This window comes from Calonectris borealis, chromosome 5 (genome assembly GCF_964195595.1).
Source record: "Calonectris borealis chromosome 5, bCalBor7.hap1.2, whole genome shotgun sequence".
Classification (NCBI taxonomy): domain Eukaryota; kingdom Metazoa; phylum Chordata; class Aves; order Procellariiformes; family Procellariidae; genus Calonectris; species Calonectris borealis.
This window is the reverse complement of record NC_134316.1, coordinates 34,750,247-34,772,540: the sequence shown is the minus strand read 5'-3', so window position 1 is coordinate 34,772,540 and position 22,294 is coordinate 34,750,247. Positions and strand designations below refer to the sequence as shown.

At 46.2% G+C, this 22,294-nt stretch overlaps 1 protein-coding gene and 1 long non-coding RNA gene across 9 annotated transcripts in view; both read left to right on the top strand.

Annotated features, from left to right (window-relative positions):
• Positions 1-2,687, top strand: part of MEIS2 (Meis homeobox 2) — a 173,372-nt gene extending 170,685 nt beyond the window's left edge. For 7 of the 8 annotated variants that reach the window (XM_075151778.1, XM_075151776.1, XM_075151775.1 and 4 more), the window contains one exon: positions 1,232-2,687. Coding sequence is in view for 3 of the 8 variants with exons in the window: in XM_075151775.1 (XP_075007876.1) it covers positions 1,232-1,518 (287 nt within the window). In the remaining 5 variants the exon portion in view is untranslated. The remainder of the gene's footprint in view (positions 1-1,231) is intronic. The other variant, XM_075151780.1, reaches the window with a different exon arrangement.
• An 8,985-nt stretch (positions 2,688-11,672) lies between these two features.
• On the top strand, positions 11,673-17,607 carry LOC142082945 (uncharacterized). Its single transcript, XR_012673905.1, has 3 exons — positions 11,673-12,001; positions 13,446-13,603; positions 15,477-17,607. It is a non-coding gene; the product is annotated as an uncharacterized LOC142082945 (long non-coding RNA).
• Positions 17,608-22,294: the final 4,687 nt, after the last annotated feature.

Below are 22,294 nucleotides of genomic sequence, written 5' to 3'. Positions count from 1 at the left end.
AGTGAGGGAGTAGGACCAATGGTGACATTATAATTCTTCTTGCAAAATCTTCAGTAGGTCTAAGACATATGTACGGTGAGAAATATTGTGTACTGAAGGCTTATTCAGAGAGCTGTCACTACATTCAGTATTATTTCTCAGGGCAATTCATTTTATTTCTAGCCCAGAGCAATGTTAAATAGGTCTTTGAGGGTGGCCTACCAGTGGCCCACTACAAGTGAACTCCAGGAAGACAGACAAAAAGACTGGTCCCTAGGATTCGCTGATCCCTGCGGATATCAGAAGGGGGATGCTGCTGTAAGATTTCATTTCTCGTCCCCCCTCCTTGGCTATGTAACTGTCTCTTGCTGGAGGTGCTGTTTTAGTTCCCGCTCATTGTGAGCAATATGGAGTTTCCCTTGTAAATTTTCTTCCCTTCTTGGATTTTCTGCAGGAAAGGATAAGAGGCCCATTGTCCATAATCCTCTGTTTAACAGTATTCTTTGAGAGACTGCAGGCACAGGGCCAAATCCTGCTTGCCTTACTCATGTGAATAGTCCCACTGACTTCAATGGGCCTCGTGAATAAGGCAGCAAGATTTGGCCCGTAATGATATAATAGGATTTTAAGATTTGTTCTAGGAGAAAAACATGACATGTACTTTTAAGACTAAACCTTTAAGGTACTGAGCAGCAGCACACCCCATTGACTTAACTGAGTGTTGAAAGCATTCAGCATCTTTCAGGAGTTGCTTAGCACTTCAAAGATCAGGACTTTTGTTGGTATCTCAGTTTTGTTCATTTATGCAGTTTGGTCCATTGATCTGTGTGTGGAATTTGCATTGATACTGCTTAGGCAAAACCCAGACAGGATATAACCTTTTACATTTTTAAAATACCAAAGAGAAGCAAATCAGATATTTATGCTCAATTGACAAGTCTTTACATATAGCCAGCGTCTTTGTAAAATTTATCATAGGAATTCACCCACTAGGTTTTTTTAAAGTACACTTACATTTTGTGATACTCAGTTGTGCTCAATATTTAGTTCTGTTATGTGCATTATCCTGCTGAATGATCAAATTAAATGCAAACTAGAATTTGAATGTCTGCAAACATTGGCAAGAATCTGCAGCTAATTTTAGATGGAAGATTTGCAGTGTCTGTTGTTTTTCCTGTTCATTTTAGATGGGTAAATTGTAAAAACGTTGAGGAATCTGACCTGCTTTTTTTTTTCCCCCCTTTTTGTCTAGGTTTGCAAGGCATGCCAGGGGACTACGTATCTCAGGGTGGTCCTATGGGTATGAGTATGGCACAGCCAAGTTACACTCCTCCCCAGATGACCCCACACCCTACTCAATTAAGACATGGACCCCCAATCCATTCATATTTGCCAAGTCACCCCCATCACCCAGCCATGATGATGCACGGAGGACCCCCTACCCACCCTGGAATGACCATGTCAGCACAGAGCCCCACAATGTTAAATTCTGTAGACCCCAGTGTTGGTGGACAGGTTATGGACATTCATGCCCAATAGTATAAGGGAACTCAAGGGAAAAAAAAAAAACAAAAACAAAACAAAAACAAAAACTATTTTAAGACTTTTGAACTTTGACCAGATGTTGACACTTAATACGAAATTCCAGACAGCTGTGATTATTTTTTACTTTTTGTCATTTTTCATCAACAACAGAGGACCAACGAAACAAGAACACAAATGTGAAATCATGGGCTCACTGAAATGAATATGTCCATGTACAGATCCTCTGGAAAAAAAAAAAGACTCCAAGAGTTATAACTACTGTAGTATAAACATAGGAACTAAGTTAACTTGTACATTTCTGTTGATCACTCCGTTACGTTGCCTCAAATAGTTTTAGAAGAAAAAAAAAATCCTTGTTTTCCACACTATGTGTGTTGTTCCCAAAAGAATGACTGTTTTGGTTCAGCAGTGAAGTCACTATTCATGAAAGACCTGTTTTGGCCAGTGAGAAAAGAACTACCCTGGAGATGAAGATGAAAAGTCTTGCTGGGTCTCTCATCACTCAGAAGACTGTTCCGAGAAGGCCTTGCCATTCCCTCGTTTTGTTCCTTCATAAAATGTGTCCTTTAGTTTCAAACAGATCTTTATAGTTTGTGCTTCATTAAGTCTCTCCCCATTCCTCCCCAATCTTTTCTTTTTTTTTTGGACTCTTCTTCAAAGAGCTTGCAGGTGAAGATTTAAAAGGCAGAACAGACAGAGCAGGAGCTTCTTCCAGTAGTTCTGAGCTTTGGCTTTGGACAAAACAAAACTAAAAGTTGGGCAGCTTTCCTCAATGAAAGAAGTTACTAACGGTCTTTGCACCAAACCTAGGACTTTATCATGAACTCAAAGCTTGGGAAAAAAAAGCAAGAGAATACTGTAACAAACTTCGTACAGAGTTCGGTCTATTAATTGTTTCATGTTAGATATTCTATGTGTTTACCTCAATTGAAAAAAAAAAAAGAATGTTTTTGCTAGTATCAGATCTGCTGTGGAATTGGTATTGTATGTCCATGAATTCTTCCTTTCTCAGCACGTGTTCCTCACTAGAAGAAAATGCTGTTACCTTTAAGCTTTGTCAAAATTTACATTAAAATACTTGTATGAGGACTGTGACGTTATGTTTTAAAAAGAAAAAAAAGGTGTTAAGTCACAAAATGCGGTAATAAATATTTCATTTTTGATTTTTTGTTAGGCTTTTGTGTTTTTAATCATGCTTAGGAGAGACTGAAGTTATCGGGAGAGATATCTCAAACACTTTTCTTATCAGCATTGAGAAGAAAAGTTGGAAAAATCAGAAACAAGCTCGTCATCAGCATTAACAGAATAATTGGATGAAAGAACATCTGAGGTTATATATTTCTGCTGATTATCAATATTATATTTATGCCAGATTAAACAAAATTTGAAATCTTCTCTCACCAGCTTGCATTTCAGAGAGCTGTGTCTAATATCTGTACTATCTCCCAATAACATAGAAGCAGAGTTTGAGTTGTGACGGCCCAGATAGACCAGTAAGGCCACGTGTGTTAAGTGTGTGTGTGTATGTGCACCCATAACCACCAGAGACCTTAACTCCAGCTATGTAGCTCAGAGGTGAAGAAGGGCTGTAATGCAGGAGTAGGTTCAGAAGTTTTAGGAGAAAAGCAGCTTTGAGTTTAATGAGGGCTTTACCCATGTGAGGATTGCGTAATCTAGCTTTTGAGATGGTTTTACTGCTTTTCTTGTCTTCAGTTGTTTTCAGAAGGGGAAAAAAAAAAAGAAGACCATCAACTAATGAAGGAAAATGTTAATTTGACATTTTGTATATAAATAGCTGGTGCAGAATCACGGGTGAGGGTTTGGTTTTACTTAAACAGGAGCTCGTGGCATTTTGAAGCAACTAGAGAGTTTGAACTAGGAAGACATCAGCAGTGTTAGAAGCAGCCACCTTTCACTGCCCTCAGTGGCACTATTAAGTCAGTGAGAGCAGGATGGGGCCCAAAGGCAGGAGAAAGCTCTGGCTCTATTTCTGGGAGGAGGGGAGTGGGAAAGGGCTTGTAATTACCTTAACTTTCTAGGAAACAAACGTTACCGGCTTCTGTAAATTTGTAACCCTTCTCCTCCTTCCTCCTCCTCCTCATTCCCACTGGCCGGGGTGTTATTAAAAACTTTGACTGACAACTTTTACCTTTGGAATGTAGAAAGAGGCTCAGCCTCGTAGTTAATGTTTAATTTCTGAGCTGAGTAAAGGGACCCACGCTGCTGGCGACAGAAGGGAGGAAGCCAGTAGAATGGGTGTGAGGATTTATTTAGCAATCGGGTCCTGCTTTGTGGGCGTCTTTTTAAGGCATTCGTATGAAATTTAAAGGATGATAATTCCCCTCTTGGCTTTGATGCTCTCTGTCCTGGTTAAAATCACATCGACCCTTCAGTCGTGTAAGAGGAGCACACCCCGCGTTCCCATTTCCAAATTCTCTGATTATTGTGGATGCGGAAAATACGAAGGCAAGATTGTGCTAACACTTTAAAAGGTTTTGTTTTGTTTTGTTTTCTTTTCTTTTCTTTTTTAATCAGTACTTTATTTCCTTGCAGATCTTTTCTTTACAATTTGAGGAGAAATGTCAGAAAACGTTCTTGCACTGGTAGAAGGACAGGGAAGAATTTATCCAGAGTAGATTATTGTTTTTTTATAATGAACTAAATATTTGCATTGCTGTGTTGTCTTTTATTTTCTTTCTTTCCCCCCCCCACCCCGTTTGGGCTGTGCTCTCCGTGAGATGTGTTGCTGAAATCCAAGGTACAATAACGTGCAGAGATTTCTCCATCTGAGATTTACTGTTTAGCATGGAAGGTTCCGATTTTGGTATTTTTAAGAACTGCTCAGCTGTCAAAAGCAACCAAAACGGGAGTAATGTTTTGACAGCGGTACAGTGTTAAAGAAAATACCCTAGTCTGAATAAAAATTGCTTATGCTGTGGGAAACGAAGGGTAACAGAAGAAACACCTTTTGTTTACACACACACACATGTTTATAATCCCAAATTTCCATTTCTCCGAGCGGGTCTGGGCTGGGAGTTATAGTCACCACAAACGAGGGGTTTTTCTTCCAGATTTTGCTGCCTTTAAGGCGAAGAGAGGAGGGACGCGCACCTCCGCCGGCGCGGCCGCCCGAGCCCTGCCCGCCGCGGCGAGCGGGCACCGCGGGGCCGAAGAGGAGATGCCGGGGGCAGCCAGGCGCTCCCCCCTTTCACTCATAGCCGCAGAGAGAGCGAGGGAGAGAAAGTTGCCCCCGACCAGGTTTGCGAGGGCTGGGGGGCCGGGGAGGGGCCGGGCCGGGCAGGGGAAGGGGTGCGGCGGAGGCGCAAGCTGGACCCGCTTTCCCGGCCGGTGCCGCCGGCGGGCTTTGCCCATCGCCCCGGCAGCTCCCGTGGCTTCCCGGGGGGGGTGAGGGTCTCCCGGCGGCGCCGTGGCGGAGGCCGATCCGGAGCCACTAGCCCCACTACACCCCTCGTGCGCGTGCTGGGAAGAAACCCCGTGGAGCCCGGAAAATGCCCAAATCCTTTCCCCACGCGCGGCCGCGTCCCCGCGCTGCGTGGAGGGGCAGGAGAGGGCTCCGCTGTGCGGGAGGGTGTCTCCGCCCTACTAGTCTCCCCTACCACGTCCCTGGGTTCAGTCGAGAGGAAGCGGGGCCGGCTTTTTAACTCTTCTGACAGCACTTTTGGAGAAATAAAACCCGATGGCGCTGCACAAGAGAGAGCCCGCTCCCAGGCTGGGGGAGCCCAGCATCCTTTGGCTGAGCAGGACGGTGCGAGAGCCGAGAGGCGGGTGGGGGAAAGGTTTGCAGGCAGATTTTAATATTAATAGTTTTGGTGGCGAGAAAGAGACAGACAGAAGGGAGGTTGCTCCTCTGGGCAGAGTCTCTGCGACAGTGATGATGGATGACCCCGCACAGCTAAACAACTCCTCCCCTTCATCCCCGCACGGTGTCAAAGCTACTTTACTTGCAGCTTTAGGAATAAAATAAATAAACACCCTCGGCCCCTTCCTCGCATCGATTTATGGATCATTATGAATCAATTACTGCTTTCAATATTTTAGAATCTGCTTACATAAAAAGGGGGTCTGCGGCCGGAAAAAAAAACCCCATTAATCCTTGCCTTAGTAAGCAATACAGAATCTTCTTGTACCGTCCTGTGACTAAAAAATCGCTGCTAATAATTCGGGTTTAACCATTTTCTAAGAGCCGCATTACTGGGGAGGGGGTGGATATTGTCGGTGCGCATCTCCAAGAGCGACTTTCAAACCAGGGGGTTCCACAATGCGCGCAGAGAAAGAGCAGAGCATCCACATGGTGCGTGCCACCTCATTGCTTAACTCTTCCAGAGAAAGAAAAAAAACAAGGAGAGAGAAAAAAAAGAAGCAAGCCCCATAACCGCCCCCCCCCAAAAAAAAAAACAAAAAAACAAAACACCTTAATGTGGTGCCGTGAGAGGGAGCGGGGCCGGGGCTGCGCGCCCGCGGGGCAGGACGGCAGCGCCGAGCCCGGCTCGGTGGCTCCGTGCTATGGGAAGGAGGAGGCTTCAGCAGGGACAGAAAGTGTGTGAAGTTGGATTTCTCTGTATTCTGCCATTTGCAGCAGTGTTTGAGGATCTCAAGGTGTTTCTATGGCTACCTTGTGTATGTGGGAGGGTCATATGTGGGGGTGCCCAAGAGAAAAGGCAGCTCTTGGGTGATCATTTATCAATGTCACCCACATAATGATTCTCTCTGCAGCCTTCTATTGATGAGGATAATTACATTAGCTCAGAGTGACTGATCAATGAAAAACCACCAAACAAAAACTTCTTTACTCTCCTATAATACCAAAAACCGATACAGAAATAAGATAGAAAGCGAGGGTGGGATTTCCCTTCCCTTTCCCTTTAGCAATGATTTTTTTTAACGAACAAGGGAAAGTAAGGAAATTTTATCCGATTAGTTTCCTTTTTAGAAGAGGCTACCATTTTGTGAAAATGTTCCCTTAAAACTCTTGGCATCACTCCTTGTCTGGTAAAAGCAAATCGTTATTTAAAATATGAACTACTGCTTCTCCCCCGGATCCGAAATCCTTTGCTTTTACACTTGTGTTTTGTTATCGGGGGGTGGAGGGGGGGGAAGGGGGAGGGAAGGGTAGGATAGTTTGGAGCTGCGAAGAGGGAAGGGGAAGGCAAATAACTTTTCTTTCGCAATTGAAACTGTCTCTCTGTTTGTCAGGTTTTCTTTGTTTTTATCACTTCATAAAATGGCTCTGTTAAAGATGGAATGTGGCCTCCCCGAGATGCTGCTCTGTCGGTGAAAGTTTGCAATTAAATTACGGGTTCGTTCTTTCCAGAGTTAAAAATCAATGTTTTCTCAATTAAAGGGAATTTTAATGCTTTTACTTGGGAGTTGTTAAGGACGCCGTAAATTTTATTGTAACGCCTCTAAGCTCCGAAGCCCTACCAGTGGGCAGGTTGATATTCATGTTGTTTTTAGGGGAAGAGGTTGTTGCTGGTTTTGTTCTCTCTCGAAAGGGCCTTCTTCAGAAAACTCAATCATTTTGAATAACTGCAAGACAAACTGATGCAAAGGGGGCGGGGGAGCCAAGGCTGTTCCCGTTGCCCTCCCCTCCCCATTTCGTACTGGCGACCAGCTCCTCTCACTTTGGCAGACGGGTCTGCCTCACTGTGCTTCCACGGGGCGCAAGGGCGGCTCTTCAGCTGGTTTTATGCAGGAACGGAGAAATGTTTCCACTTAGGAGCACGTGTTGCGAAAAAGCCCCTCTGCGCTCCGCGGGAGCTGAGCGGGGCTGGGCGCAGGGGTGCGGGCCGGCTGCCCGCCCCAGACTCGCCGGGCGGGGGGCCGGGAGCTGCCGTCACACACCGCGCCGGGCTGCTCGACAGATCTTTCTTTAAGCAGACGTAGCGCTAATAAAGGAGTATGTCCGGTACTGGTGGGGACCTTGCGTTTCTGTAAGCATCTGCTCACAGAGATGACTGCAAGGTAACGCTGGGACGTAAATGGATGCCGGAGTAGGGCTGGCAGAGGCTTCCCCCCCGCTCCGAATATTTTGTCTTTACAGGCTACTGCCAAGTAAAATCCCCATCAGGAGGCTGATCCTGAACCCATTTACACGGGGTTAATTCCTCGAGCCGCAGGAGAGTTCGTCCCCGGGCCGTGAGATCAGAAATAGGCCCCTATCGCCTGGTTTTGTCCGAAGTGTGTTTAAAATTCCTTAAATTAGCTCTGCGAAGAACCAGTGCAAACTCCTTTGATTAAAGCGACTGTCAGATTCTCCGAGATTAGGAGAGAGAAAACGCAGAGTAGGATGTATTTATTATTTATGCTATAGTCCACTGTGAACAGTTGGAAGGGGAGGATTAGAGAGCGCGTCTGAAAAAGAGACGGAGAAAGCGAGAGAGAGATGTAACACTCTCTGTGGTTTGGATAAGCTACTTCATTTCTTCCCCCCTCTGAGCTCCCCGTGCAGCCGCCCCAGCTGCGCTCCCGAAACCGGGGGCCGCCAACTCCTCCTCCCGCTCGCTGCGCCGGCAATCAGCGTCCCGCATCACTTCGTTAACGACCCGACATTAGTAATCCGATCTCTCTGATTTTCACTCAAGTTTTATATTGTTCTGCTTGAGTCTGGTGCGTGGCACTAAACACAGCTAGTCCTTGGGAAAAAAAAAAAGAAAAAAAAAAAAAGGAGGGGGGGCTTTCCACTCTGAGGCTTGTGTCTGTGTTTAGAAATGCAGGGCAAGGGAGAAAAACAAAGCTATAATCTAGTTCTCACCGCGCAGGTTTACTTTAGGACCTCACTTTAATGGGGGCGGGGGACGGAGCATCGCAGCCCTTGGATTTGGCTGAGGCGGAGGTGAGGAGTCCGGGAGCCTTTTTTTTTTTCTTTTCTGCGGCTCCCCAATTCGGAAACATTTTCAAATCTATGAGCCTTGAACGGACAAATACTCGCTATTAATATGGGACATGGACGAGTGGCAAAAAAACTGAATGGAAACTGCGCGGTAGCTTTGGGAGAAACTAACGATGTGCTTCAGCTCTTGCCATTACAGGGAAGGAGAGGGGGGGAAACCCCTTCTGATTAATAACTAGCAGGGTAATGTTGAGGGCTTTTTCTGCCCGATTGCCTTTTTGAATTAGAGCCGATTTCTTCACACTTCAATAGGGCCTGTCTCTTTTAAAATGACTGACAGATTTGTTTCTCCTTTTTTCTCTCCCTGAGACTTAATGATGTAAATTTTCTAATTAGTTAAATCACGTTGCTTAAAGGCCTTAATATTTACCGGGCAAGGAATGATAGTCGCGTTCGGATCTCTCGAAATAACCAGCGAAATAACATTAGGCTTTTTAAAGGGGGAGGGGGAAAGAGCGGAGGGAGGGGTGGGCTGGGGAAATATCACGTAAAATGAGAGCTAAAGTTCAGCCCGGAGCTTCTTCCCTCCTCCCCCACGCCCCTGAACCCGCTTTTATTTTTCAATCAGCTAAGATTTAATTAGGAGCCCCCAGGCCGGACGATCTGATATTTTCTCATTAGTTTCCCATCAGTAATCTTGAGTGTTAGATTGGCTTAAAGGTTGTCAACATTTGACCAATTTTATTTAAGGCAAAGAAATCACGCGTTATAGCTCCGGGACCCGAGATCTGAAAATAAATCCTGCCCGGATCAGCGGAACTAACAGGCGAAAAAAATGTTGACAATTCATCGTCGTATTTAATAAGTTGCATAATGTATAGTACACACACGCACACACGCACACGCACGGAGAGAGGCACGGGGACACCCGCGTGGCGCAGTGCGTGGACGGGGCGTCCAGCGCCCGGTAACGCGCACACCTGGACGGAGGGGTGTGACGCTGTGCTAGTCTGTGTCTGTGTATGTGCGTGCGTGTGCACACGCGCGCGCGCGTGTGTGTATTCGCGTGTCCGTGGGCGGGCGCGCGGCGCGGCGGCGCGGGCTGCCAGGAGCAACGTCGGAGCGCCCCCTGCTGGCCGCGCCCGGCGCCGCCGCGGCGGAGCCCTGCGCCCGCGCTGCGCGCTTCCCTGCGCGCCGGGGGGTGAAACGCGCCCCGCGGGAGGGCCGCGCCCGCGTGGGGGGCGCACGTTGCAAGGAAGCGTGACCCCCCGCCCCCGCGCCTCCCTTTTGGCCGGGGCGGATCGCAACGCAAACTGTTTACGAAGCTGCCCTTTTCCTTTCTGTGGGAGCAGAGCGCTGCTGGCCGCGGGGAGGAGGCGGTGAGGAGGGGAAACGGCCCCCGCCGTTCGCTTTGCGTCTCGCTCGGCAGCGCGGAGCGGGGGGACGGGCAGCCCCGCCCACCCCACGCCTGCCCCGCGCAGGCACCGCGCCCCTGCCCGCCCCCGGGCCCGGGCCCTGCGGCGGGGCGGGCGGTGCTCGGGGGGCCGCCACCCGAACTTGGGTCCCGGTGCCCCGGCTGCCCCGCGCCCCGCACGGCCCTCCCTGCGCGCCTGGCCGCAGGCGCGGACCAAAGCAACCAGGGGAGCGAAAAGGGCAATAAACACTGCCAAATGAGTGTCACGTGACCCCGGTAATTTATAGGTAAGCCCACGGTTTCGTGTTTATGGAAAACACGACAGAAGGGTAAAATCAACAGATCTGCTGCGGTTTCACCCCAGACTTTCCCCTCAGAGCGAGCGGGCTGTTCCGCGCCTCCCGCTGCCGTCCTGCACGCACACACGCCTGTCAGCCCGCCGTCCCCGCACCGAGCCCGCTCCCCAGGCAGGCCCCGCCGGGCCCGCGCCGGCCGCCTGCCGAGGGGCTCTGCGCACCGGCGGCCCCGAGGAGGAGAGGGCAAGCGGCCGGGCAGGAGTGCGGCGTGCGGGGAGCCTGGCCGGGCCCCGACCGCGACCCCGCGGGGCGAGCGGCGGGCCGGGGGCGGCAGGCTGGGGCGGGGGAGCGCTGCGCGCCCGCGAGTAGCGGCCCGCCGGAGGAGCCGCTCCGGCCGGGGCAGCGCGGGGTGCCGGGGGTGGGCAGCGGGGCCAGAGCTCTTCTCGGGAGCCGCCACTACCGTCATCAGCCGCCCGCGTCTGAAGAGGCACCCCGGCCTCTTTGTGCACCGGGGTACTCCAGTTACATATTTACGGCTTAAAGGGTTATTTTGCCCATTAGGGAAAAAACCAAAACAAAACAAAACCACACAAACCCAACACTCAAATCTGCGTCTAGTTCCGTTGGTTCAGGGCTGTGCCTAGATAGAGTCCAACCAAAACAATGCTTTGCGGAAGATCTGGCTTGCTAGACCAAGACAGTAGTTGCTCAAATTTATTTTCTTTTCAAAAATGTGCGGGTAAGGGAATGGGGGAGGGTGGAAGAGAATATTTATCAGAATACCAGAAGATACCCTTCTTGAAACAAAGGCAAGGGGAATCATCTCAATTGCAAATCCACCGGGCAGAGACCAAATAGCAATATTTATAGGAAGGCATTCAAAAATACAATGTGCTTAAATAACAACAACAAATGCTTACTACCGTTGCTACAGCGCAGCTTAATAAAAAATTAGCCTTACTGACAGTCTTGTCAACATCTTAAGTAAATTATCATAGTGATGGTCTTTGGAGAAGAGAACCCACACTCCTTGCTAAAACACCTCCTATCATTAATCTTAAACCACTTGAAGATTATGATGGAAGGAATGGGATCAGTAACCATTATCATCGCAAATTGCTGTTAAAAACTCCGCTGTTTATTTTTGCAACCAAAGCGAATGTATCTGGGAAATGCAGAAAAGGGAAGAAAGGAAAACACAAGAAAGGCAGAACAATTGAGGCGAATCCTGTTGCAACCTCGATGATAAACACATGGAAAAAGCTGTTACTGCTCTGTGGATTGCTGGAATTTGGGTAGACATTAGAAAAATAAACAAAGCGATGGCTCTGCACCAGTTCTGTAAACGCACCGGTACACTCAAGGAAAGGTAACTTCTTAAAATTAATTGTATTTTCCTGAATATTCGGTATTTGCCTTTATCCACATCGATCATTTGATAAAGATCAAAACTATTAAAAACGTACTTGCACCTTTCACTGTTCATATCTGAAAAGAAATTCATTTTCACCCTTCCTTGCTCATATTTTTGGATGCATTCCGTGTTTTCCAATAATCGTCAGAATAAAGTCTATAGTATAATTTTATGAGGATCCGACATACTCGAAACATTTGCTCAGAGTGAAGTCTTTTCAGAAGCGACCTGTGATTTTTATTGTAGTCTCTCGTGTTAGAATATCACCCCTCTTTGAAATGCATTTTTACAGCTGAAAAGTAAAACACCTTTTTTGTCTTCTTTTTTTTTTTTTTTTTCTTTCTTTCTCCCCTTGTTAAACTACTTGCAGGATTTGGCAGAGAAGGGAGAATCTGCTGATTTAGGGACACTCGACCTGAAATGTTATCAGCGGATCTTTACACCTTCAATGAATCCACAAATCGATGTGAGCCGGGCACACGTCTGAATACAATCAAACACAGGTTTTTGAAGTTATTCTTTCAAAACGTAGAAGTTTACACGAAGCCTTTAAACAGCACGGTGCACCCCGGCCGGCCCTCCTCCTCCCCTCCCTCGAAGTCAAAAGACGGGGTGCCATTAAACCAGGGTGATGCAAATTAAAATAAACCAAACAATTGTTTTCCCCTAGCAGAGCTGCATCTTCCTGTTGTTTCCGCGATGACTCATTTCAGCAGCGGTGTACCAGAGGCAGAGGCGGGCGGGCTGCTCCCCCCCGCCGGCGGGGGGGACGGGGGATTTGCTCCCGGCGCGGGCTCGGCAGCGGCGCGGGGCGCTGCGCGGTGCGGGGCGCGGTGCGGGGCGCGCAGGTAGGGGCGGCGGGAGCGGGAGCCGGAGCGGAGCCGCGCTGCCCGCTCCCCCGCCGCGGCCCCGCAGTGACCCCAGCCCGGGGCTGCGGAGAGGTGAGAGGTGACGCTGCGAGCCAGCGCAGACCTGGCCCTTTTAAAGCCACAGCTAATCAGTCCTTTACTAAATTAAAATATAGGAACCAGAGGGGAAGCAATTTCGTTGTAAAGAATTACCAGGCGCGCTCCGAGAACGGAATAGTATTGAAATGAGGACGGTACTCTCTGCAACGGACAGATTTGTCACCCAGGAGCAGTTCGGCTAAGATAAACTATAAAATTATACGCACACTATATAGATCCGGTAGATCTGCACGTCTGGGAGATTATGTATCACACGCAGACGCAACAATAAAATAAGGTTACCGAGTTGTTGAAAAACTTCAGCCCCATAAACTGTAGAGTGGGATGATGGTTATGGGACACCAGGCACTGGGTGGTTAATTGCCCACCTAGCTAAAGACTCAGAATTTCATTATAATATGGGAAGAAATTAAAGTGGAAAAAAGTGATAAATTTTCCTGTCCGTTCATCTTTCTGCGATTTCAAGTTATTCTTTAATCTCTGTAAAAAATAGGGAACTAACTCTGGTATAGGTGTGCGTGTACGTGCGCGCAGAGGCACCATACACACATACTGTGTACGCATGTGTGTGTGATGTAAAAGTGTGTGTAATCTGAGCACACGAACTGGTCCACAAACAGTAAAAAATGGTGACAGTTCCATTTTTCCTCTTTAATTAGGAAATATTCCTTGATGGTCTTGGCACCCATTACTTTTTAATAACTCCATAGAATCGGGAGAAGAAAAATAAATGTCTGCCGCAAGTAATCTGCTATAAAGCAATTCTTTTACCAGGTTAACATGCAATTGCAAGTACAACACAGTAACGGCCATGAATGAGACGCAAAGGGAAAAAATGAAACATAAAGGCTACTAGAGTAATGATAATATTTGACAGTACATATACTTCAATGGGGCGCAGTAAGAAATATCTAGCTTTGATACCGTAGCTCTGTTACAGCTCGATTACAAAGAAACTTTCCCTTTTCGTGTGTTTCAGGCAGCAAAATGCTGGTTTTAGGAGACTGCGAGCCAGTTCCCTGCATGCTAATACTAATTTCGGTGCGGAGATCACAGATCCGAGGGAGAAGAAAACGACTGATTTCGCCAGAAAGCGCTTCCCTGACGCAGCCCACGAGCAGCCGCCACCCGAGGCAGGTAAGCTGCTGCGTGAAACTATTTTTAACTGAACAAAAGACTGAGCAAACATCTGACGTCAGGGAGTAGCATCCCCGGAGGGGGGCGACGGGCAGCGCTGCGTGGCTGCCGGGCTACCCGCCCCTGCCCGCCCGCCGCCCGCCCGCGAGGCCCGGCGCCCCCCGGCCGCGGAGCGGCGGTGCCCGGCGGCCCGGCCCGCGGCCTCGGGGAGGGGGCTGCGGCCCTCCAGGACCGGGGGAGGGCTGAGGCTGCGGGGCTACCGGAGGGGTGACGAAGAGCAGGTAGGGCGCCCGCGGGGAAGGTCAGCGGCACCGCTCTTGCCGCAGCCGGTCTGCAACTTCTGCCTGTGGCTTTGAAAACCGGAGGTCGCTTTTATCGCAGGGGAGTTTGCCGTCTTTACCTGCAAGGCACCCAAAGGCTTCAGGCACTCGGCAAGCGGGCACTGCTCCCGGCAGGCTGGGCGCGGTGGCCGTGCGAGACCAGCACAGCCGTGGATGTCAGCACGAGCCTCCCGCATCGCCGAGGACCAAACTTCTGCTTTGACGTGAACGAGAATAAACGCGAGAAACGCTGTGAGGTTCAGCGCTCAAGAGAAGCGCTGGGTTGGCTTTACCGTCAGCGTTACCCACGGGGGTCGTGAAGGCGGCCGGCCGTCGTCCCCTGCTAAACCGCCCCTTGGCAGGAGGTGGGGTCCGGCCCCAGGAGCGCAGGGGTACTCGCCCCTCCGGCCCCGGCAGGGAAAGCTCTGACCCTCGCCTCTTTCTCATGACCGTCAACTTTAGAAATCCGCCAGCCGGCCGCCTTTTCCCTCGGTTTGAAACACTCAGCCTTCGCCTCTCCCTCCCTCGCCCCCCCACTCCCCAGCCTGCCCCGCAAGCGGCGGGGCTCGGCGGCGGCTCCGGGCGGCCGGGCCGGGGGATGCCCCGCGGCTGGGGCCGCCCCGCTCCGGCCGGTGGCTGCGCTCGGCGCTTCCTCACAAGGGCGCCTGCGGCCGGCCAGGGCGGGGGGGGGGGAGGAGGAGGAGGAGGAGGAGGAGGAGGAGGAGGAGGAGGAAGGGGAGGGGGGCCATCAGCGGGGCCGGGGGGGCCTTTCCCGGCGCGGTTGCAGAGAGCCGCTGCAAGCACCGAACGCCGCAGACCCCGGGCGACCTGTCAGCTCCGCCGGCCCCCCCGCTCCCCGCCTCGCCTCTCGCCAGAGTCAACACGGAGCTGCGATCCATTTGGGCGATTTAGTTAAAATAAATAAACCCGCGAAGATTCACTAGCCAGCGATGCATCATCGACCCGGAGGTTTATTAAGAGGCTCGTTACGGCCGCGGCTTCAGCCCCTGCTCCGCCGGGGGTGGGTGGGGGAGCGGCGGCAGCCCGGCTCGCCCCGGTCCCCCCACACCAGCCCCCCGGCAAGCATCCGGCCCCCCCGCCAGACAGCCGCCCTCTTCTCACCCCCCATCCCCGCCGAGCCCACGGGGAGGGGAGGAGAGGGGGGAAGCGGCCCACCCGACGGCTGCCGCAGAGCACTGTTACTCGTTTCCCTGTATATTTGGGGGAGGGAGAGGAGGGTCGGGAGACATTGTTGTCAGTGGCGATTGTTAACCCGAATAATAATAATAATAAAGAAGAATCGTTACAGCTGGGTGCTAGCTGAATATGGCAATTACTATTATTGCCAATCACGATTAGAAATAATTATCCTGAAAGCACGGAGGGTTCAGCTGCCAAGGTGTTTTGAATAATTGCTTCAAAATGAACAGCAAAATATGAGGCTCACACACGGGGACGACCGCAAACTTTCAGTTGCAGCAGTCGGTAAAGGAGATCTTACCACGGGTGAGCTGTATTTTTCTTGCGAAGCTTCAATTTGTCACCTCTTACAGGTCCAGTGCTATTTTGTTCCCGCACCATCCTGCACAGTGGCCCTGACGGAGTGCCCGTCCTGCTCTCCTCCACCGAGTTCCCCGAACATGCCGGGTGGCCAAGCACCTTCTCAAGGCAGTGGTGCACCGTGCTCAGGTCCCTTCATCTTAAATAAAAACAAAGCAAGCAGATTACAAGGGATAACGTGGTCCCGGAGTGAAACTCCACTTGCTCTATTTACGTTGTACAACTCTACACAGGCCCTCTCAATTCTAGCTGTTTGAAATGATGTGTAACTAGGAGGAGGTCACAGGTGCCTGGCAAGTTCAACGTATTTAGCTCAATTATCCAAGTTTCATTTCCAAATTGTGTTCAATTTGATCTTCCTGCTTCCCTCCAAATTGTCTTAGAGAAAAAAAAATCAAATGAAAGGAGACAATTTAAGCCAAATCCTGTATACCATTATTTATATGCAAAATCATTTTTGTGATATATACTCCCCTTAATGGTTATGGGATGCCAGATCTTTCCAAGTGGATTTACAAACCTAGCCATCAAATTATTTCAAGGGCAGGCCTATTAGGGACAAAAATAATTATGAACTTTCAGAAGCTTTGTAAAAAAATAAGTTTCTAAATGTTGTCTCTTTAAATTTTACTTAAGTTTTGTTTTTAATTTAAGCCTGGAGGCACAGTAGAGAGATATGCAGAGTCTAATAAGGAGTTTGGGAAATAATGTGCTGTATTCCAGTGCCACGCTATTTCTCCATAAAATATGGATAAGGAATCAATTCATAAGCGCAAATATCTACTAGGACTGAGTTTTAACATAACATTTCACATGAGCATTCTTACATGCATTATTAAGGAGATAACAAAAGTGCTTCAAATCAAGCTCTATACAGTCACATCTGGAAATGCTCTTTTCTGTCTAATTTTCATTTTTTTCCCTCAAAAAATGTTAGAAGAAAATCTAGTCTGTCCCCTTGTATATTAACTGTTACCATCAGCTTTTAATCAGCAACATGTATAGTTAGATTTACAGAATCCATTCCATGTTGCCCCTTTTAGAGAACAGTAAAATGAAGATAGTATCTTTATTCATTTATAGAATCTGATGTTAAAACCAAAACCACACACAAATAGCATATACATTGCTTTATGCATATAGACAGGCATGTAGATACATAGACACAACACACTTATACATGGAAACAAGTCATGACCGTGTGTTGGAAAGCATAATAAAAAGTATCTGTGCGTTTCACCAGATCCTAAGTCAGACGTCATCAGATAAGAAGTGGTCTAGGGAAAATTGGTTTAAAATCAGACACAGCTAATTTCTGAAGGTATTGGAACTATAGCAAGCTTTGCTGTACGATGTTTAATCACTGCCGGTTTTAAAGGAAGCTCTTTAGGCTTTTCAGCCAATTTATAAAGCGTTGCCACTAAGCAATGAAGGGTTAATAAACTCCCCACAGGTTGCAAAGAGTTCATACACATTTGGGTTTTTTTTTTTGCTAATGTATATTTTAATGGAATTATATTCTGAGGACAAAGATAAAAGAAGTCTCTAAGATCTACTACTACTCTTTTTTTTCTAAATAAGTATTACATTTTTCCTTTGAATGGAAAGGCAAGGAAAGTATTTTCCAAACAGAAACAGCAAAGATTATTTAGAAGAAAAACCGTTAAGTGTTGTTTTTTTTAAATACTCTGGAGTTTTCTGAACAACTCTGATGTACTCACATTCTTATCACAACTATTTTCTTTTTACTATTGTAAGTGGATATTCAAGCTAAATTGATGCTTTATGTATATCCTGTCTCAATTTGTAATACACTATTCTCTGTAAGGAGATAATTTGAAAAAAAAATACAAAAAAGAAGAAGTGATACCACTGACAACAATTTACTTAAATTCACAAACCTTGAAATTGATGCATCTCCTATCAATCATAGTCAGAAGCCACAGTAAAACACATCCAACATTTGTATATCAAAACTGGGACTAAAAAACCACCCTGTTTTGTTCAATTTAAATGTCCTTCAACATGTTGTCATTTTATACGCTGATATTACTGGGGGATTTTTACTATGGGTTAGCTTTCTTCTGTCAAACATATGCAAGACAGTAACCTTGCAAAATTGAAGTGCATGCCATTATACTGCACAGATGTTTGTTCTCACTCAGTTACTGACAATGAAATACTTATTAAATAATAATAAGGAGATATTGACTTCTCTACTCTGTCGATATGAAGATCTGTTGATCTGTGAGGTTAATATTGATGAGGCAGAGTGAGGTAAACGTTTCATCAGGAGGGCAAATAAATCCCAATACTGGCATAAAAACATAAAAACCCCAACTTTGTATGTATAGAGAAACTAATCCTTTTTGTATTTATTGGGTGTATGAGCACCAGTTCAACCTATCAGCATGCGCAAGCTAATGCTGAAGTAAATCCTTGACACTACTTTCAGGAAACGTATTCCAAAAATGTCTATCATAGGTATTTAAAACTAAGCTCAAATGATGCCAAGCACTTAGGGTCTTTAGTCATGCTGCATGTTCCGTTGCGAATGGCACATTTCCTTTAAGTATTACTGGAAGGCTCTACATACAACCTCAATATTCTTCACATTAAGGGGATTTCTGTTGGAGCTGGAGAAATGCTTTTTTTTTTTTTTAATAGGATGAGCTCTCTGTCAAAATATTATTTTTATTTGTTGTCTCATCAAAACGTCGCTGAAAGTTCCCTCTCTTTACCCTCTGCCACAGAACACAATAGTGTACATGCTTTGAACAATACAAAGAGCCATTTAACTTGATGGGTCTGGCAGAAGCAGCTACTTTCTTGTTCATTATTATCTTTAGATTTTCCTTCATTTTGTTTAAGGGAAGCTCAGAGCTGCTTTTTTTAGAAGAATATTCCATCAGTCAGGTAGGTCTCATACTTTGACAGCATTATTTTAGCATGCTATTTTTAATGTATGGTATTTATACATGTAAGCAATCTGTGTAACTTGCTTCTGGGCTTTTGAACAGAAATTAAAAAGATGTGACCTAACACGTAAGACAATAAGAGGCCGTACGTTTTTGGATGTGCCAAAAGAGGCACTTGTCAATTTTCCCCTTTTGATTATTAATTAAGGCCTCGATCCTGTGATTAGATTTGCAGGGGCAAAACACACGTGCAAAGCAGCTCTCCCCATAGTATGACTGTTGACAAGGGAAGAGCTCAGTCACACAGAGCTCGCTGTAAGGCAGTGACCTAAAAATCAAAACATTACTTCAGCTGCCCTCGCCAGAGATCGCAGCCTGGTTTCTAGGGCAGAAGAGCCCTTTTCACAACCTCCTCCTTCTCGCCTGTCTGTAGCAGAACTGCTGTGCCTCAGCAGGGAAAGTCGGGCGAGCACTCGGCGCTTTCTCTGCATTACTGTGACATCTTGTTGGTAGGACAGTGCAGGGAAAAAAGCACATTATTGCTATTTGTGCTGCTCCTGTTCTGAAGGTGCGAGGCTGGCCATCTGCTGCTCCTTCCAGGGATCACGTAGGGGTCTAATACCTTTTAGTTTGTGGTTTGTAAAATGTGATGACTTTTGTCTGAGAAAGGTAACAAAAACATTTCTTTTTTTGACCTCACGCTTTCTTGTCCTTCTCATGTCCTTCTCCCCAGCCCGTGTTCAGCAGAGCACTGTTGCTGGGTTTTTTTGCACCTCAGGCCATGGTGCTGTTTGAAGACTCCTGTCTCTGCAAATTCCTGCGTTCACCCACATCTCTCTTAAAGGCAGTGGGGTTTTTTGTGCTTGTGTTCTGCCATGCTGGCTGCTTTTCACTGTTTTTTAGATATTTTTATCCTTCTGTATCGTGAGAAACTTTCTCCTACAATCATCTGAAGTATCTCCTAATTTCTATGTAATGGTAGTCAGATGGCAGAATGGGAGCAATGTTTTGGTTCAGGGGTACCTTGTATTCTACCATTTGGTTGGATGTTCTTAAAAAAAATTCCTTCTAACGTAATCCTGGTAACAAAATCACAAGAAAAAGACACTTTTCAAACCTTCTAACTCGCACTGAGATTTTCTTAAAGTTTGCTAACATTTTCAAAAAAAAATTTAGGCAATTTAGAGGCATGGATTTTGGTAACCTCAAGACTCTGGGGCAGGGCTCCACGTGTACAGATGCAACAACTAGACTAGGGTCTTGTGCTCCAAAGCATCCGTGTATGTATTTATCTGAATGTATTTATCTGAAACAACATTAGTTTCTCAGATCTTGGGTACGCAAAAGGATCCAGCACATAGGTTGAATACTTCTAGTAATAATTATACTTGATGAATATTATCGTATGACACTATTTCAGTGCATGCCTTTGCAAGTGCAAGGTGTATTCTCTGTAAAGTTCACATTAATATACCGAGCTCATTCTTCACTGCAGTTTCAAGGCTGGAGATTCTGTACCCATGATTCTTACGTGGCAGTAAAGATACTGATGGAACAATTGTTCTTCCAGTGAGTTAAGCTGAATAAGAGAAAAAATCAGTAATGACTAGGGGGCTCCCATGTCTGGTTGTACGCTTCGCAAAATAGATTGCAAGAGAAGGAATAGGCAGCAAACTGTGTAAACTGAGCAGAGATAATTCCCATGCTGTGAAAACCCTTCTGCCTTAAGAACACTAGCAATGAAAACGTTACAAGAAAAGGGGTAATAAAAATATCAAAAGAAACCAAATAGAAATAGGTTTCTTTGCAAGTAGAGAAGCCACTTTCTAATATGGTGGCCTTATATACAAGTACATTTGTCTTCCAGACCCTCTGCTGTTGATTAGAATTCTGATGCCACTGGAGGGGTTACAATTTTGTTGAGTTTCTGGATCTCAATTGCGCTGTCAAGGGGTCATTCTTTCTGGTAATAAGGTAGCTAGTGGCCCCTGGGAGAGAAGGAAAACAATTGACTCTTGAAAGCAGAAACATATACTGAAGTCTAGAGTAGATTTCTGGCAGTGGACCAGGTCTTTTCTCATAGCATTTGTCATTGTAGCAATGAAAAAATTGTGGGAGTTCTACAGGCGGCCAAAAAAAGGAAAACAGAGCACAACAACACAAAAAAAAGAGCTAGATGTAATTTATTTTGGAATTATATTTAAGAGCAGGTTGTTTTTTGTTTGTCACACTGTTGGTTCCCTTGTTAAAGATGTGGAACCCATTAGATAGAAATATGTTGCTTATTTTAAAGCAAACGATTATCAAATGACTACACTTCAAAACATTTTTTTGCTTTAATTTGAAGTGAAGTCATTTGAGTTTGAAACATATGCCTTTGCTAAATGCAGAATATTTTGTTGCCAAAACCAGACAACTTCATTTTGAGTCCACTGCTTGCAAGCATTGTTGATCCTGGATGTCACTGACAATATGAGTCTTGGCAATAAGTCTTTACAGAGGTCAGTAGTAAAGTTTCACTTATTACCACTAGGCTTTTTTATTATTATTGTTATTCTATTGGGTCAAAACAGTCTCACCATATACTCATACTCAACCAGAACAAATGCAATATTGTATTTGATTAGCTTTGGAAGCATTATTACACCTTGTACAATAGGATAAAGTTCACTTCTTAAAAATAATTTATCCTGAGATCTGCAAGTAAAGGTTTTCTACATCTTTCTGAAAACTGGCTTCATTATTTCACAGGCTATGTTACCAGCCTGTTTTTCTTTGTTGTAGTATAAGCATACATAAGCCGTGCATGCATACATGTGTATGCATACCACCACACAAACACACCATTGGCACTATATGTAATTTGACGTAAGATTTATATTATACTTGCAAGATTTTAAAGTGGATTTCAAATTTATTACCAACCCCAGCATTGCAGCTAATATACGTGCATTCGTCCCATCGTTTAACTGAAGTACCCAACTGTAGCAGCTTGAGGCTTTCTCTGTTGTCGATGGAGAAAGGCAGGCACACCCGGAGATGCGCTTCTCTGAAGGTACTTGCCTTTCTTCACTGGCTATAGAGCAAGTCTAGAGCAAATCTACTCCTAATTTAGAATAAATGACTGAAGCGGACTGCAAGGAATCCTTGCCGAAACGTGCAGACAAAGTGCAGTATCTTCTGCTGTCACCTATAGATTCTGGGCTGAGAAAGATCTTTCAGTTTAGCATCTAAAATACCTCGTATAGATAATCGTGTGTGAAGTCTTACACAGAAGAAAACTGAACGAAACACGGGCTTGATCTTTTTAAATTTTAGTTGTCTAAAAGTCAGACATTTAGTCTGTACTGGTCGTCCTCTTTTACTCCATAGTCCACTCATTTAACTAATTTGTCTTAGAATTAGATGAAATATGCTGAGGAGGAGGATCCTGAGACAAATGTATGGTAGGTGAGATATGACAGGTGGGGGCGCATTCATTACAGAACAAATTTAGATGCCTAAATTAGGAGAGGTGACCTTTGGATTAGGATTTTAGGTGCTCAGGATACCTTTTAGACAGCTAAAGCAAAGTGAAATGAAATGAAATTTTTGCTAAGGGATTTGTGCAACAACATGCAGAGAAGGAGGCATTTGCAGATTTAGGGTAAAAAAATAGTTCTACTGTTGCCTGGTAAAATCCTGACAACCCCCTGCCTTGTTGCATTAGGTAAAATGGGAAGAACAAAGAACATCTTGAAGAAGCCCTAATCTCACACTGCAGAGAGTACCGTGCAACAGACTGTGGAAGAGGGAAAGGTGTTACTCCTTAAGTAGTATTAGAGAGGCTGGCTATAAAAATGACTTTTCCTCATGCTCCTATCTGGGCACAGGGAAATTAATAATAGACATTT